Source organism: Vipera ursinii, assembly GCF_947247035.1.
Source record: "Vipera ursinii genome assembly, chromosome: 3".
NCBI classification, from domain to species: domain Eukaryota; kingdom Metazoa; phylum Chordata; class Lepidosauria; order Squamata; family Viperidae; genus Vipera; species Vipera ursinii.
The window spans coordinates 118531879-118545164 of NC_139516.1; the positions used below are offsets into that span (position 1 = coordinate 118531879).

At 39.9% G+C, this 13286-nt stretch overlaps 2 protein-coding genes across 3 annotated transcripts in view; both read right to left on the reverse strand.

The window, feature by feature from the left end:
* Positions 1-13286, reverse strand: part of LOC310637903 (protocadherin gamma-A11-like) — a gene marked incomplete at its 5' end in the record, with an annotated part of 208011 nt that overhangs the window by 164462 nt on the left and 30263 nt on the right. The window contains one exon of one of the 2 annotated variants that reach the window (XM_083358514.1): positions 2184-4580. The exons of the other annotated variant lie outside the window; for it this stretch is intronic. Within the exon in view, the coding sequence (XP_083214640.1) occupies positions 2184-4484 (2301 nt within the window). Of the gene's footprint in view, positions 1-2183; positions 4581-13286 lie in introns of those variants that run through there. 2 annotated transcript variants of the gene reach the window in all.
* Positions 10331-12766, reverse strand: LOC310637663 (protocadherin gamma-B5-like; the record flags this gene model as incomplete). Its single annotated transcript, XM_083358166.1, has 1 exon — positions 10331-12766. One exon carries the CDS (start codon positions 12764-12766, stop codon positions 10331-10333), a length of 2436 nt encoding a protein of 811 aa, XP_083214292.1.

A 13286-nucleotide genomic window follows, 5' to 3' on the forward strand; every position in this document is an offset into this window, starting at 1 on the left:
GTTGTGGTACATTAGCAGTTTTCATACCAATTTAGTCTCTTGGTTAAGGCACCAAGCTAAAAAGTGGGAGGCCATGAGATAAAGTCCCACATTAGCCATAAAAGCCAGCTGAATGACTTTGGGCCAGCCCAATACACCTCACCTGATTATTGGGGGGGAAATAGGAAGAAGGTGTGTTGGATATGTTTTGTGCCTAGAGCTATTTGTAAAAATAATAAAATTGGGATATAAACAAACTAACAGGAAGCAGCAGAATAAATGGAAAAGTCTTCCAATCTCTCTATGAAATGTTCCAGGAGTCTGCGGAATTTTCTTCCTTGAAGAGTCATAAGAAATCTGTTTTTTATCAGCTAGAAATTTTTCTAAAAATCATTGGAATTCTTGAATCATCAGAATTAATTTTGCTCCAGTATGGTTTATTAAGGATGGAAGATAATATAAATCGGATATTCTTATCCCTTTTTTTGAGGTCATTAAATTTAATATAGTAACATTGTTCCGTTTAACACTGAGACTTAAAATATGACCCCTAATTAGGAGCCTAATTCAGTAAATTAGATGCTGGCCTTTGAGTATAACTTTAAACAGGTTGGTCTGTTGTTCAGTGTTAGTATAAAAGCAGGTTGCCTCAATTTGGAATATATTGAGTTCAGAGCACTTGGAGACAGGAGATCCCATTGAACAACAGCTAGGCTCAGAAATGCATGGAATCAAAAGCAATAAAATAGAGTGTAAAACACACAAAATATGAGAGGTTTGCAGTTATGTTACACTTAAAAACTAAACCAAACATCATCCGCAGATGAAAAATTCAGCCACACCGACATACTGGATGCTCTAAAATACAATTGATCAACATCTTGTCTGAGTATTTCAGGAGCTCAAGTTCAAAACGTGTGGAATGAACTACTTACTTTAGAGTAATAACCAAAAAGTCAAATTCTGTACCTGAGAAGCTTATATTCTAACATTCAATGCAGGATTGAAACAGCAGATTTATGAAGAATATTAAAAAATAAAGTAAGATCAGGACAGTTAGGCAGAACATAATCAGTAATGATGTTTTTCAGGGAAGTAGCCCATTTCTTTTCAATTTCTGAGCTAGATCCGCAAGGTTCTTGGTCCTACAATGGAAAGCAATTGGTTGTAGGTCCTTCGATCAAATGTTGTAAAAAGTTTCATTTCCTCAGTTATATTTCTTCCTTATCAGATTTGTGTTGCCTTGATATGTTTTGGAATGCATTTTAGAGATTTTAACATATGGAAAAATTTGAGAAAATAGTATTAGTAAAAAGTTTGCAAAGAAAACAACCAAGTTACTCTTATTCTATCCTAGGCCTTTTGCAGGCTTCTTTCATTCCATAACTTTCCATAACTGGAAAGCTAAATTGCAAGCTGCCTTGACAACTTTAAATTTAAAAAGTGTCATCAGAAAGGAAGGAAAAAAATCTATTTAAAAAAGTTCTAAGTTGTTTTGCGCTATATCTTTCTTGAAAAAAGGGCTATCTGGCAATCTCTGATTTGCTTTTAGAATTGTAACAATATTTTTACATTTGCCAAATTGGATTAGTTCATAAACTAAGCTTATTCACATCACATTAATTCATATATTGCAGGTGGTTTAGGACAAGCTGTTATATCTCAACCCAAGTCTCCAATAGAATTGGAAACTGCTACTGGAGAAGCATAACAAATCCATCAATTGTTATTCATATTTGGAGGTTATTTTTGCTCATTATTTTGCTTTTTCATTCAGGGCACTCAGCATATTATTTGAACTCAAAATATTGGGCCCCTTTCTGTTCATTTCATTAAACTGAAAGACCTATGAACAAAGCATCAAAGCACTGGTAGTCTGAGTATTTTTCACTTTCCCAAGTCTCTTTTTGTAATACACAGTCTCACATATATGCACACATGTGTACAAACTGTCTCTCTCTCACAAAATAAATAATATATTTCAATTAGACTTGCTCCAAAATCTTATCTTGAAATAATTCTAATTTATAAACGTACATCAGAAACCGCCGAAACTGTAGAGGTTACAATAAAGCTATGAGAAACCACAGGTGAAAGAGATAGTAATACAAAGTAAAATGTGTATATAAAGTCTTATACCATAGTATATTTTAAAGAATGGTTAAACTTTAAAGGCAGTGCTTGGAAAAAACAAGAAAACTCACCTGACTAGATTTAGCCATCTCAGAATTTAGGATATTGGTTCCATTGCTCTCCAAAAGCTCATCAGATTTTTGGTTGCATGAAATATATTCAGCAGTTTGAACTTTGGGAGTTGGAAAAGTAATTTCATGTATCTTGGACTCGGAGGATAGGCAGAGCTGATAGGAATAAGGAATAGTTCCTTCCTCATAATTTGGTGGGAATATAATGGCATTGCTGGAATGGGGAATGGGAGCAAAGCACGGGAGAAATTTCAGATTCCCTGACTGTCGGAGTTTCATCATAATGACTAGAGTTACAGTCAAGAGGAACAAAAAGGAGATCAAAGTTAAGGCCAGCACGAGGTAGAACTGGAGCTCAGACTGTTGCTCTGAATCGGTGGTTTGGTTATTTATTTCTGGCAGTGCCTCTTGGAAGTTTTCAGCAAAAATCAGATTGAGACTGACTGTAGCAGACAGAGGGGGCTGCCCGTTATCCTTCACTAAGACCACCAGCTTCTGCTTCAGGGCGTCCCTTTCCAGAAACGTCCGCAGTGTCCTGATTTCACCAGTGTGGGCACCAATTGTGAAGAGTCCCGGCTCAGTGGCTTGCAGTAGGTGATAGGAGAGCCAGGCATTGTGCCCAGAATCTGCGTCCACAGCCACCACCTTTGTAACCAGGTACCCCGTCTCTGCCGAGCGAGGCACCATGTCAAAGGAGGCCGAGCCCTCCGCTCCTGGAGAAGGATACAGAATTTGAGGGCTTTGGTCATTTTGGTCCAGGATGAACACCTTCAGTGTGGCATTGCTGCTGAGAGGCGGGGAGCCGCCATCTTCAGCCTTCACCTGTACCTCAAACTCTCTGAGTTGCTCATAGTCAAAAGACCTCTGAGAATACAGGGTGCCACTTTCTGAGTTAATGGAGAGGTAAGACGGGAGGGGTAGCGCCTCTATTTCGCTAGTCAGGATGGAGAAGGTGATCCTAGCGTTGCGACCAAGATCGGGGTCTACAGCTTTGATGCTGAAGATGGAGGAGCTAGCAGGATTGTTCTCTGCCACGTAGACACTGTATGAGGATTTCTCAAAGGCAGGGGCATTATCGTTGATATCCGAAATCTCCAGTGAGATGGTTTTCTGTGTAGAAAGAGGGGGCGTACCATTGTCTGTGGCTGTGATTGTAAGATTGTACCCTGAGGTGCTTTCTCTGTCTAGGGGACCATTCGTCAGCAGCTTATAATAGTTATTAGCTGCTGATACTATTTTGAATGGGGAAGCATTCTCTAAATGGCAATTGACCTCCCCGTTATCCCCCGAATCTCTATCATTTGTATTGATGAGGGCTACCAATGTTCCTATTGGAGAGTTTTCACGAATTTCTCTGGATGAGGAAGCAAGAATCACTTCTGGGGCATTGTCATTTACATCTAATAGCATTATTTCAACGTTACAATGAGCTACTAATCCACCTCCATCCCTTGCTTCTACCACCATTGTGTATTTGTCTGTTTCCTCAAAGTCTAGCTCTTCTCGTATTGTTATAATTCCAATAAGTGGATCTAACTCAAATTTTCGATGCACGTTATCAGCAATATTGCTGAAGCAATAGGTGATCTGGCCATTGGAACCCTCATCTTTGTCTGTGGCTTTGACTTGTATTACAGTAGATCCCTTTGACGCATTCTCTTTGAGGCTGATTTTGTACACTTTTTGGCTGAAGACTGGCGGGTTGTCATTAGCATCTAAGACTGTAATCTGTATTTTGGCTGTTCCAGTTTTTGCAGGGTTTCCACCATCAAGAGCACTAAGAGTTAAACTAACAGTACTTTCACTTTCACGATCCAACTGTTTTTCCAGCACTAATTCTGCATATTTGTTTAAAGAATCTTGCTTGCTAATTGCTAAAATGAAATACTTATTAATGCTTAGATGATATTCCTGGAGAGAATTTTTTCCAATATCAGGATCTTCCGCTTGTCCAAGAAGAAATGTGGCTCCTGGTAAAGTGGATTCACTGATCTCTAACTTGATATCACCATTTAAGAAATGTGGTGCATTATCATTAATATCCTGGATCTCTACTGTTATATAAAAGATGTCCATGGGGTTTGCACTCACCACTTCAAAACTGATGGGGCAGACTGCAGTTTCCCCACAGATTTCCTCCCGGTCAATCCTGTCTTTTACATGCAGATTCCCATTTTCAGCATTAATGGAGAAGTATTGCTTTTTGCCTAAAGAAAGGATATGCAGGTTGCGATTTCCCACTTCTGCAGTACTCAGCTTCAGATCCTTGGCAAGATTCCCCACAACGGAACCCTTTCCCATTTCCTCTGGGATTGAATAGCGAACGTGCTCCGAGACAGTCTGGCAGACGAAAGACAATAAGAAGAGGAGACGTACTTGCCTTTTTACAGATCTGCTCTTTGCTTTGCTCCTGCCGTCCATCCCACCTGCGGTGAAAAGGGTTTTGTGTGATCCAGTAAGCTGAGGAGTTTAAATTCCCATTGGGAGGAAAGCAGCAAGAGGGTCCTGGGATTCTCCTGAGTTTTATCTACAGTGCAGGGATTTTCTTTTCTCTGCCATGGTGTTTGAGTGTCCCTCAGTCCTGCTCTTTGACTGCTCTGCGCTCGGTGACTGGATAGTCAGAAGGCAGGAAGCCCATCAGATTCCCAGCTGCTTTGTGGCAACTACGTTGGCCAACAGCGGCACTCTGAGTCTCTGATGCAGAACTGCAGGAAGCCTCTTAAATATGTTCAGGTTTGTTACCATTTTGGCTATTTTGATTGTGATGGAGAGCTGAATGTATACAGTATCAGTTAGGGTAAATGATGTATGTTTACAGGGTTTTTTGTGTACTTTTATCAATAGAACAAGCAATATTTCATCTCCTTACCAAGGTAGCCACACTTCCTTTCTGCAGCACTCCTATCTTTTTTGAAATCTATAATTCAGTGATCTTCCCTTACGATAATCAACATACCATAAAAGCAAAATATATGCAAGTTTCTGAGTGCTCCAGAGCTTTTTATTGGGTTAAAAAGTTTTTCGGAAGAAGGAATACTGTCCCAAAGGAGACGTTTAAGGATAAATTGCAGTGCAATCTCTGCCTGCTCCATGTTCTAGTTTTGGCAGCTCAAGTCCTGCAATCCAGTTTGTCTTCTGTGGTTTACTTTTTGCCAGAAATATCCTCTTCTTTTCAAATGGCTACTTCACGCAGTGACAAGAATATTCTGTCAACTGGGTTGCAACAGTATGTGAGGAATAGTATACAAGATCACGTGAAGCGTTAGTACCACTTTACACTGCAATGGTTAGACCATAATTGGAATACTGCATCCATTTCTGGTCACCACGATACAAAATAAATAAATAAATATTGATGCTCTGGAAAGAATCCAGAGAAGAACACCAAAGATGATAAAGGTTTTAGAGGCTAAACTGTGTGATGAACACTTGTGGGAACGAGGTATGTGTAGTCTAGTGAAGAGAAGGGAAGGGAAGGACAAGGGGTAACTTGATAGCAATCTTCCAATATTTAAGGGGCTGTCACAGAGAAAAGGGGGTCAACCCATTATCCAAACCACGAGAGGCCAGGACAAGAATGAATGAATGGAAGACTATTAAAGAGAGATCCAACCTAGAATTAAGGAGAAATTTCCTGACAATTAATTAGTGGAACAGCTTGGCTCCAGAGGTTATGGGTGCTCTGTCACTGGAGATTTTCAAGAGGAGATTGCGCAACCATTTGTTGAGTAGGGGGCTGAACTAAAAGACTCCCAAGGTCTCTTCTAATTCTGTTATTCTATGATTCTATTAAACAGTGTTCCAATAGCATAGCGGTTAGAGCGCCTGCCTAACCTGCAAAGGATGAGTTGAAACTGAGTAGAAACATTTTTTAAAAAACTATTTTTCTTCTTCAGAGCAATCCAATTTTACATTAGGCTTTTTAAAGCCCACTTGTTGCCTATGGAAATGCTGACACTGCTGCTGTGTTTTTCCCCAGCTCATAAATAATCCAAAGGAGTAAGTATTGCATATTTATCTAATTGGGCTATTTGGGAGCTAGGGGGAAGCTGAATCCCCTCTACCTAAAGTGATAAGAACTATGAAATAATACATTGGCATTTTTTTCCTAAAAGGTACAGTAAAGAAAGAAAAAAGTAATACTAATCTTAACATTCTGTGAAGTTTCAAACCAGTGACATTGTGCATCTCAAACAAATTTCATAACCACCACAATAGCGGAGAAAATCCTATAACAGAAGTTACACCAAACAGTAGTGAGCCAAATGAACCAAATGAATTATTGCAAAATGCAAGAAAATAGTTGGTGGGTATATACTTTCTCCAGTATACAGTATATAAATTTAATACCTCTGATTCGTACAGTAACCATGTTAATGAAAAAAATGTGAATTGGGCAAATATTAAATTATTACCCTTTTAAAGTCGTTTTGCCTTTTTTATGATCAACAAACATTAAGATTTTCTTATTTCTCAGCCCAGCGTTATGTAAATACTTCTGTAAAGGTGGAAGATAAAGATTCCCTTCAGTCAGCTTGACTCCTGGTGAAAAGCAGAGATGCTTCTTTGTAGGCAGATATTTCCTCTCATTGTCGCCTTCTGGATCTTTTTCAACTTCCATGTCTAGCCTACAACCCTCAGATATCTTGCTAATTTCCTATCCAGGTTATTAACTCAGCCCAGCTTAGCTTTTGAGGGATCAGCCACTGAACCAAAACCAGCCATATCTTGCACTACTCTTTACTGCAATGCTGAATATTTTTACTATTCATTTCTACTTTTCTTATTTGAAGGGACAGAAGAGAATTTTTTTTGATGAGGAAGAACATGTCAAAGAAATATTTATGAATAAAGCATGATGCTCCTATGTTTATTTAGTTGAAAGGTATTCAAGATGTTTGTGTATGAAAAACTGTTCATTCTCCAATAATCTGTTCAGAAGTTGCAGCATTTGTGTTTTCTTGCACAGCAAAGAAGCCTAAAGAGCAAACAGCAGTACTGGCTAATGCTGCAATGAAAATAAACATACAGTAGCACCCAAGTGAAAATAAAAGTTAAAAATTCTGAAGCACAATCTAAAGGAGCAACCAAGCCTTGCTGTCAATAATCATGTTGACATATCAGCAATTGGCCGCTCAGTGGGTTAGGATGCTGAGCTTGTCAATTGGAAGGTCGGCAGTTTGGCGGGTCGAATCCCGAGTGCCGCATAACAGAGTGAACGCCTGTTACTCGTCCCAGCTTCTGCTCACCTAGCAGTTCGAAAGCACGTAAAAATGCAAGTAGAAAAATAGGGACCACTACGGTGGGAAGGTAACAGCATTCCGTGCGCCTTTGGCATCTAGTCATGCCAGCCACATGACCACGGAGACGTCCTCGGACAAGCGCTGGCTCTTTGGCTTTGAAATGGAGATGAGCACCGGCCCCTAGAGTCGGAAACAACTAGCACGCATGTGCAAGGGAATCTTTACCTTTACCTTTTATGGTGCAAAAAAGGTTCTATTTCATATGTAATTTAAATGCAGCCCCATTTGTTTTTGCAAATAGAATCAAGAAGCTCATTCTGCGCTAGCATAGTCCATGTGCAGTGTGGGCCAGCTGGTTTTCCATTGAAAGAAATCATGTACCCTACAATCGATCAACTACTACAGCAGAGTAATTATGAAGTAGAAACAAATTTGCAAGTGAGTGCAAATTATGAGGTTGCATAACTATTACCTAAAAAGAAAAAGAAAATTCATAACTCTCTTGATGGGAAACAGTCTGATAAGAATTTAATAGAGACAAATGCAAAGTTCTTCACTTAGGAAACAGAAATCAAATCCAAGGGCACAGAATGGGTTGTGTGAAGAAGATATTATAATAGTTGACTGCAAACCAACCCCGTAATGTAGTGATTAAAAATGGCAAACGCAATGTTAGCTGCATGAATAGAAATAAAACTTTAAGATTCCTGGAACTACTTTTTCAATTTTATTATACATTATACAGATTTGATCTGGTTATGACACCATATTGCAGAAGAGTTCAAGATGACTAAAAACAGGTTCTGAGAAGGGCTAAAAGAATGATCATGGAATTTACAAGAACCAGTATGAAAAAAGGGATGAAAGTTAAGGCTGAGAAAGAAATATTTTCCTTAATTATATATTTAGTGCCCTGTTTTGTGATTAACAACAAGTATGAGTAATCAACTATTATGCGAAAGTAATGCTGCAATGAGATGGGATGGGGAGAGGGGAGAAGGGAGGACAGCTGAGATAGTACTTTTCAAATCCTTGATAGCATGTAATATAGTAAAAAGTCAGAATTTCTTCCTCTGTCATTTTAGAACGTAGCACATGCAAAAACAAAGTTTTAACGAGGCCATTTGAAAATGGATTTCTTAGAAAGAGCTTTTCAACAGAACCAGTGGTTTGATAGTGGAACCAATTACCGTATGCAGAGATGTGGTTGGTGCCTTTCACTTACTGTGTTCAAACAGAAGCAGTCTAGAGTGCCATCTATCTGTCTTGGGCCCAGTGTTCTTATCATCTTAATAAAGGGTCTAAATGAGGGAATAGACAGGGAGTTCATTAAATCTGCAGATGACCTCAAGCTGGGGGTGGGATTTCTACAGTAACACTGGAAGATAGAGTCAGAAGGAACTTGACAGACTTGAGCACTGGGTCCTATCAGGTTCGGTGGTCAAAAAAGTTAAGGTCCTGCAAACAGGCAGAAAAAACCAAATGCATAGATATAGAATAGGTGGTACCTATTCTAGTAATTATTACTGTGAGAGGAATCTAGGTGTTCTAGTGGACACTGCTTAAGTATGAGCCAGCAATGGCTTGCAGCTGCCAAAAAGGTTGTAGGCTGCATCAACAGAGGGATACCATCAAGATCACAATAAGTGATAGTACTGTTCCATACTATGCTAGTGAGGTCACACTTAGACTACTGCATCCAGTTCTGGTTGCCATGATGCAAAAAAGATCCTGAGAAAGAAGAAGAACAACGAAGAGGATAATAAGTCTAGCGACTAAATCAAATGATGAGCGGTTAATAAACGAGGTATGTCTAGTCTAACAAAATGAAGGATTAGGAGTGACTTGATAGCTGATTTCCAGTATTTGAGGGGCAGTCACAGAAATGGGCATGACAAGAGGTATTGGGTGGAAGCTCATTAAAGAGCGATCCAACCTGGAATTAAGGAGAAATTTCTTGACAGTGAGAACAATTAATTAATGGAACAGCTTGCCTCCTTGAGTCATGGGTACTCCATCGCTGGACATTTTCAAGAAAAGACTGGACATCCATTTGTCCAGAATAAGTATAAGGTCTCGTGTCTTGCACAGGGCATTGGACTAGGGGACCTCCAAAGTGGCTTGCAGCTCTATGATTCTATCCTGGATGCTTTAATTTGGATGTCTACATTAAGTAGAAGACAAGATATGGTGGCAAAATTCTATGATTTTAATTTTAACTATTACCTGGGGAAGCTCTTTGTTCTAGCAAACATTTTGTTATAGTAAAATATGAGAAGTATCTACTTGTCTAAATTAAGTAACATATAGTGGCATTGTGACGTACAACATTAGAAAAGCGTACAGGGGCCTTAAGAGAGAATATTTTTAGACAGAGAACAGAAAATAGTCAAATGATTAATCTAAATGAAAACGATCAGCATACAGGTTTCCTAAAATCATTATGACATAAGAGAATTCTCTTACCTGGTATATTTTCTTAATAATTTTGAAATTAATCTATGCAAGAATAAATCAAATAGTACCTCAGAAAAATACTTTGAAAAGAACTCAAATCCCCACTATAAAAGGTACCATCAACTTAAGTAGATTAGTTTAAAATTGTTTACTTCATAATAACACTTACTATCTAGACACAAGAAATAGAAAACTAAAATTAATGTGATAATTTCTCTTTTGAATATTATGGAAATCCTTAAAAAAGAAAACTTACCTTGCTATTGTACTCAGTTGGACAATTCAAATTAATTATTCCATTTTCTGTGAAAAGCATGTTAAATGGCTCAGTGAAATATTGGCAAGAAATATAATTTAAGGTGTTGGACAGTAGAATAGAATCTGCTTCTGAATAAACTAATGTAGAAATGAGCTGTTTCTTAGGAAATGGATTTATGGGGTTTGCATTTAACTGATATTTACCTTCCCGTTATTTTCCACTTCAGGATGCAAACTGCTTTCTCCATCGCTTGAAAGAGGGACCTCAGTTTTTTCACCACAAAGCATATTCTCTGCAATATGAATGTTTGGTGCCAGGAAGGTAAATTCATTCTTCCTGGATTCTGAGGAGAGGCAAAGCTGGTAGGAATAAGGCAGAGTCCCATCTTGAAAATTGGGTGGAAATATCACCCCAGCTGTGGAATGGGAAACGGGAGCAAAACATGGTAAGAAACTGGACTTTCCTGACTGCCGGAGTTTGATGGCAATGGCCAGAATCACTGACAAGAGGAATAAAAATGACATCACAGCTAAGGCCACCACCAAATAGAACTGCAGGTCCGACTGATCCTCTGAGCTGTTCATCTGGCTTTTCATCTCCGGAAGGGCCTCCTGGAAGTTCTCAGCAAACACCAGGTTCAGAGTGACAGAGGCCGAGAGTGGCGGCCGTCCATTATCCTTCACCAGAAGGACCAGTCTCTGTTTCACGGCATCTCTCTCCATAAAGGCTCTTGCTGTCCTGATCTCACCCGTATGGGAGCCAACAGTGAAGAGGGCCGGTTCTGTGGCTTGGATCAGCTGGTAGGAGAGCCAGGCGTTGTGTCCGGAATCAGCATCCACGGCCACCACTTTTGTTACCAGATAATCTGCCTCAGCTGAACGAGGGACCATCTCAAAGAAGGCAGAGTCCTTGGAGTCTGGTGAAGGGGACAGGATTTGAGGGCTGTTATCATTCCGATCCAGGATAAACACCCTGACTGTGACGTTGCTGCTGAGAGAGGGACTCCCGCCATCTTGGGCCTTCACCTGCAGCTGGAATTCCCTGAACTGCTCATAGTCAAAGGACCGCTGGGCGTAGATGGTGCCGGTCTCAGAATGAATGGAGATATAGGAGGAGATGGGAAGTTCTTCTATGTTGCTGGTGAGGATTGAATATGTGATGTGTGAGTTTTGATCCACATCCGGATCAAAGGCTTGAATCTGGAAGATGGAGGCACCAGAAGGATTGTTCTCTGGCACATAGATGCTGTAGGAGGCTTTCTCAAAAGCAGGGGCATTGTCATTGATATCAGAGATCTGCAGCAAGATGGTTTTGTTTGTGCTCAATGGAGGAGTTCCCTTGTCAGTGGCTGTGATTGTAATATTATACTGAGATGCTTTTTCTCTATCCAAAGGTCTGTCTGTCATGAGCTTGTAGTAATTTTTAGATGATGGAAGAATCTTGAATGGCAAATTATTTTGCAAAAAGCAAGTAACCTCTGCATTATAACCAGTGTCTCTGTCGTGTACATTGATGAGAGCAATAACTGTCCCAGACTGAGAATCTTCCAGAATGGGACTAAAAACAGATGCAACTATTATTTCTGGCACATTATCATTCTCATCTAGGACCTTTACTTCTACTTTACAATGGGTCATTGATCCACCTCCATCTTTTGCTGCTACAGTCATCACATATTCTGTGCTTTCCTCAAAGTTCAATGGTTCCACAAGAGAAATCATTCCACTGGTTGAATCTAGGCTGAATTTCTCATTTGCACTCAGTGGTATATTGCTGAAATAATATCTGATTTGTGCATTTGAACCTTCATCTTTATCCGAAGCTATAAGTTGTAGCACTGGAAATCCAACTGGTAGGTTTTCCCTCAGACTGACTGTGTAGATTTCTTGGGTGAATGTAGGTGGATTATCATTGGCATCTGTGACATTGATCCATATTTGGGCTGTTCCAGTTTTTCTGGGTTTCCCCCCATCCAGCGCAGTAAGTGTTAGCTGAAGGGTTGGTTCACTCTCACGATCGAGTGGCTTTTGCAGTACTAAATCTGCAAATTTATTTCCATCTTGACTCTCTTTCACATCCAAAGTAAAGTAAGGATTGGTGCTAAGATGGTAATTCTGTAAAGTGTTTGTGCCAATATCTGGATCTTTGGCATTCCCAAGGAGGAACCTGGTGCCTATTTGTGTTGTTTCAATTATCTCCAACTGGATAGTGCTACTGAGAAACTGTGGTGAATTATCATTAATGTCTTGTATCTCTATTTGTAGATGGTAAATATTTAATGGGTTTTCAATCACTAATTCAATATTCAGAACACATAGTGGGGTTCTGCCACATATTTCTTCCCTATCTATCCTGTCATTCACAAAGAGGTTTCCATTTTCTGCACTGATTCTGAAATACTGCACCTTGTCCACAGAGATGGCATGCATTTTGCGACTTGCTAGTTCTCTGAGGCTCAGTCCTAGATCCTTTGCAAGATTCCCCACTATAGAACCTTTTGACATCTCCTCGGGGACTGAATAATGAATCTGTTCCGAGACGGCCCGGTAGGAAACCGACAAGAGTAAGAGCGATAGTACTTGCCTTCGGATTGCTCTGCCATTCCCTCCTTGCCCTCGCTCCATCCCCTCTGCGATAAAGCTGGCTGCCTCAAAATCTCATCGGAATAGTAGGAAACACTCTCCTTTCTTCTTAATTTCTGGGGACCAGCCCTTTTCGCAAGGCTGCTTTGCATGTGTGATCTGCTGTTTTTCCCTGCCTTTAACGAAATGCAGGAATCCTCCTTTGGGAAGCCTCTGTTTAGCAGCTCTTCTCCATTCTCTTCAGCGTCCCCGTTGGCTAACAGCGACACCCAGAGGCCAGAGGGGAAGCTGCAAGGATTTATTCAAAAGTACTTCCATGCGACCCGTTTTTGGGGTATTCAGAATAATTGCATTCAGTTTTGGAACAGTTGGCCCTCTGGATTTTTTCTTTATATTTCTGCAATTGTAATGTATCTCTTTCAATGTGCTTTTACTCATGTAAACAGCTGTTAATATCATGATGTACAGTGCAATGTACCTGTCAACTCAGAACTGACTCCATTAGGCCTGGTCTTGTGAAAACAATAATATATTACCACACTGAGAAACTTCTGCATCTTAA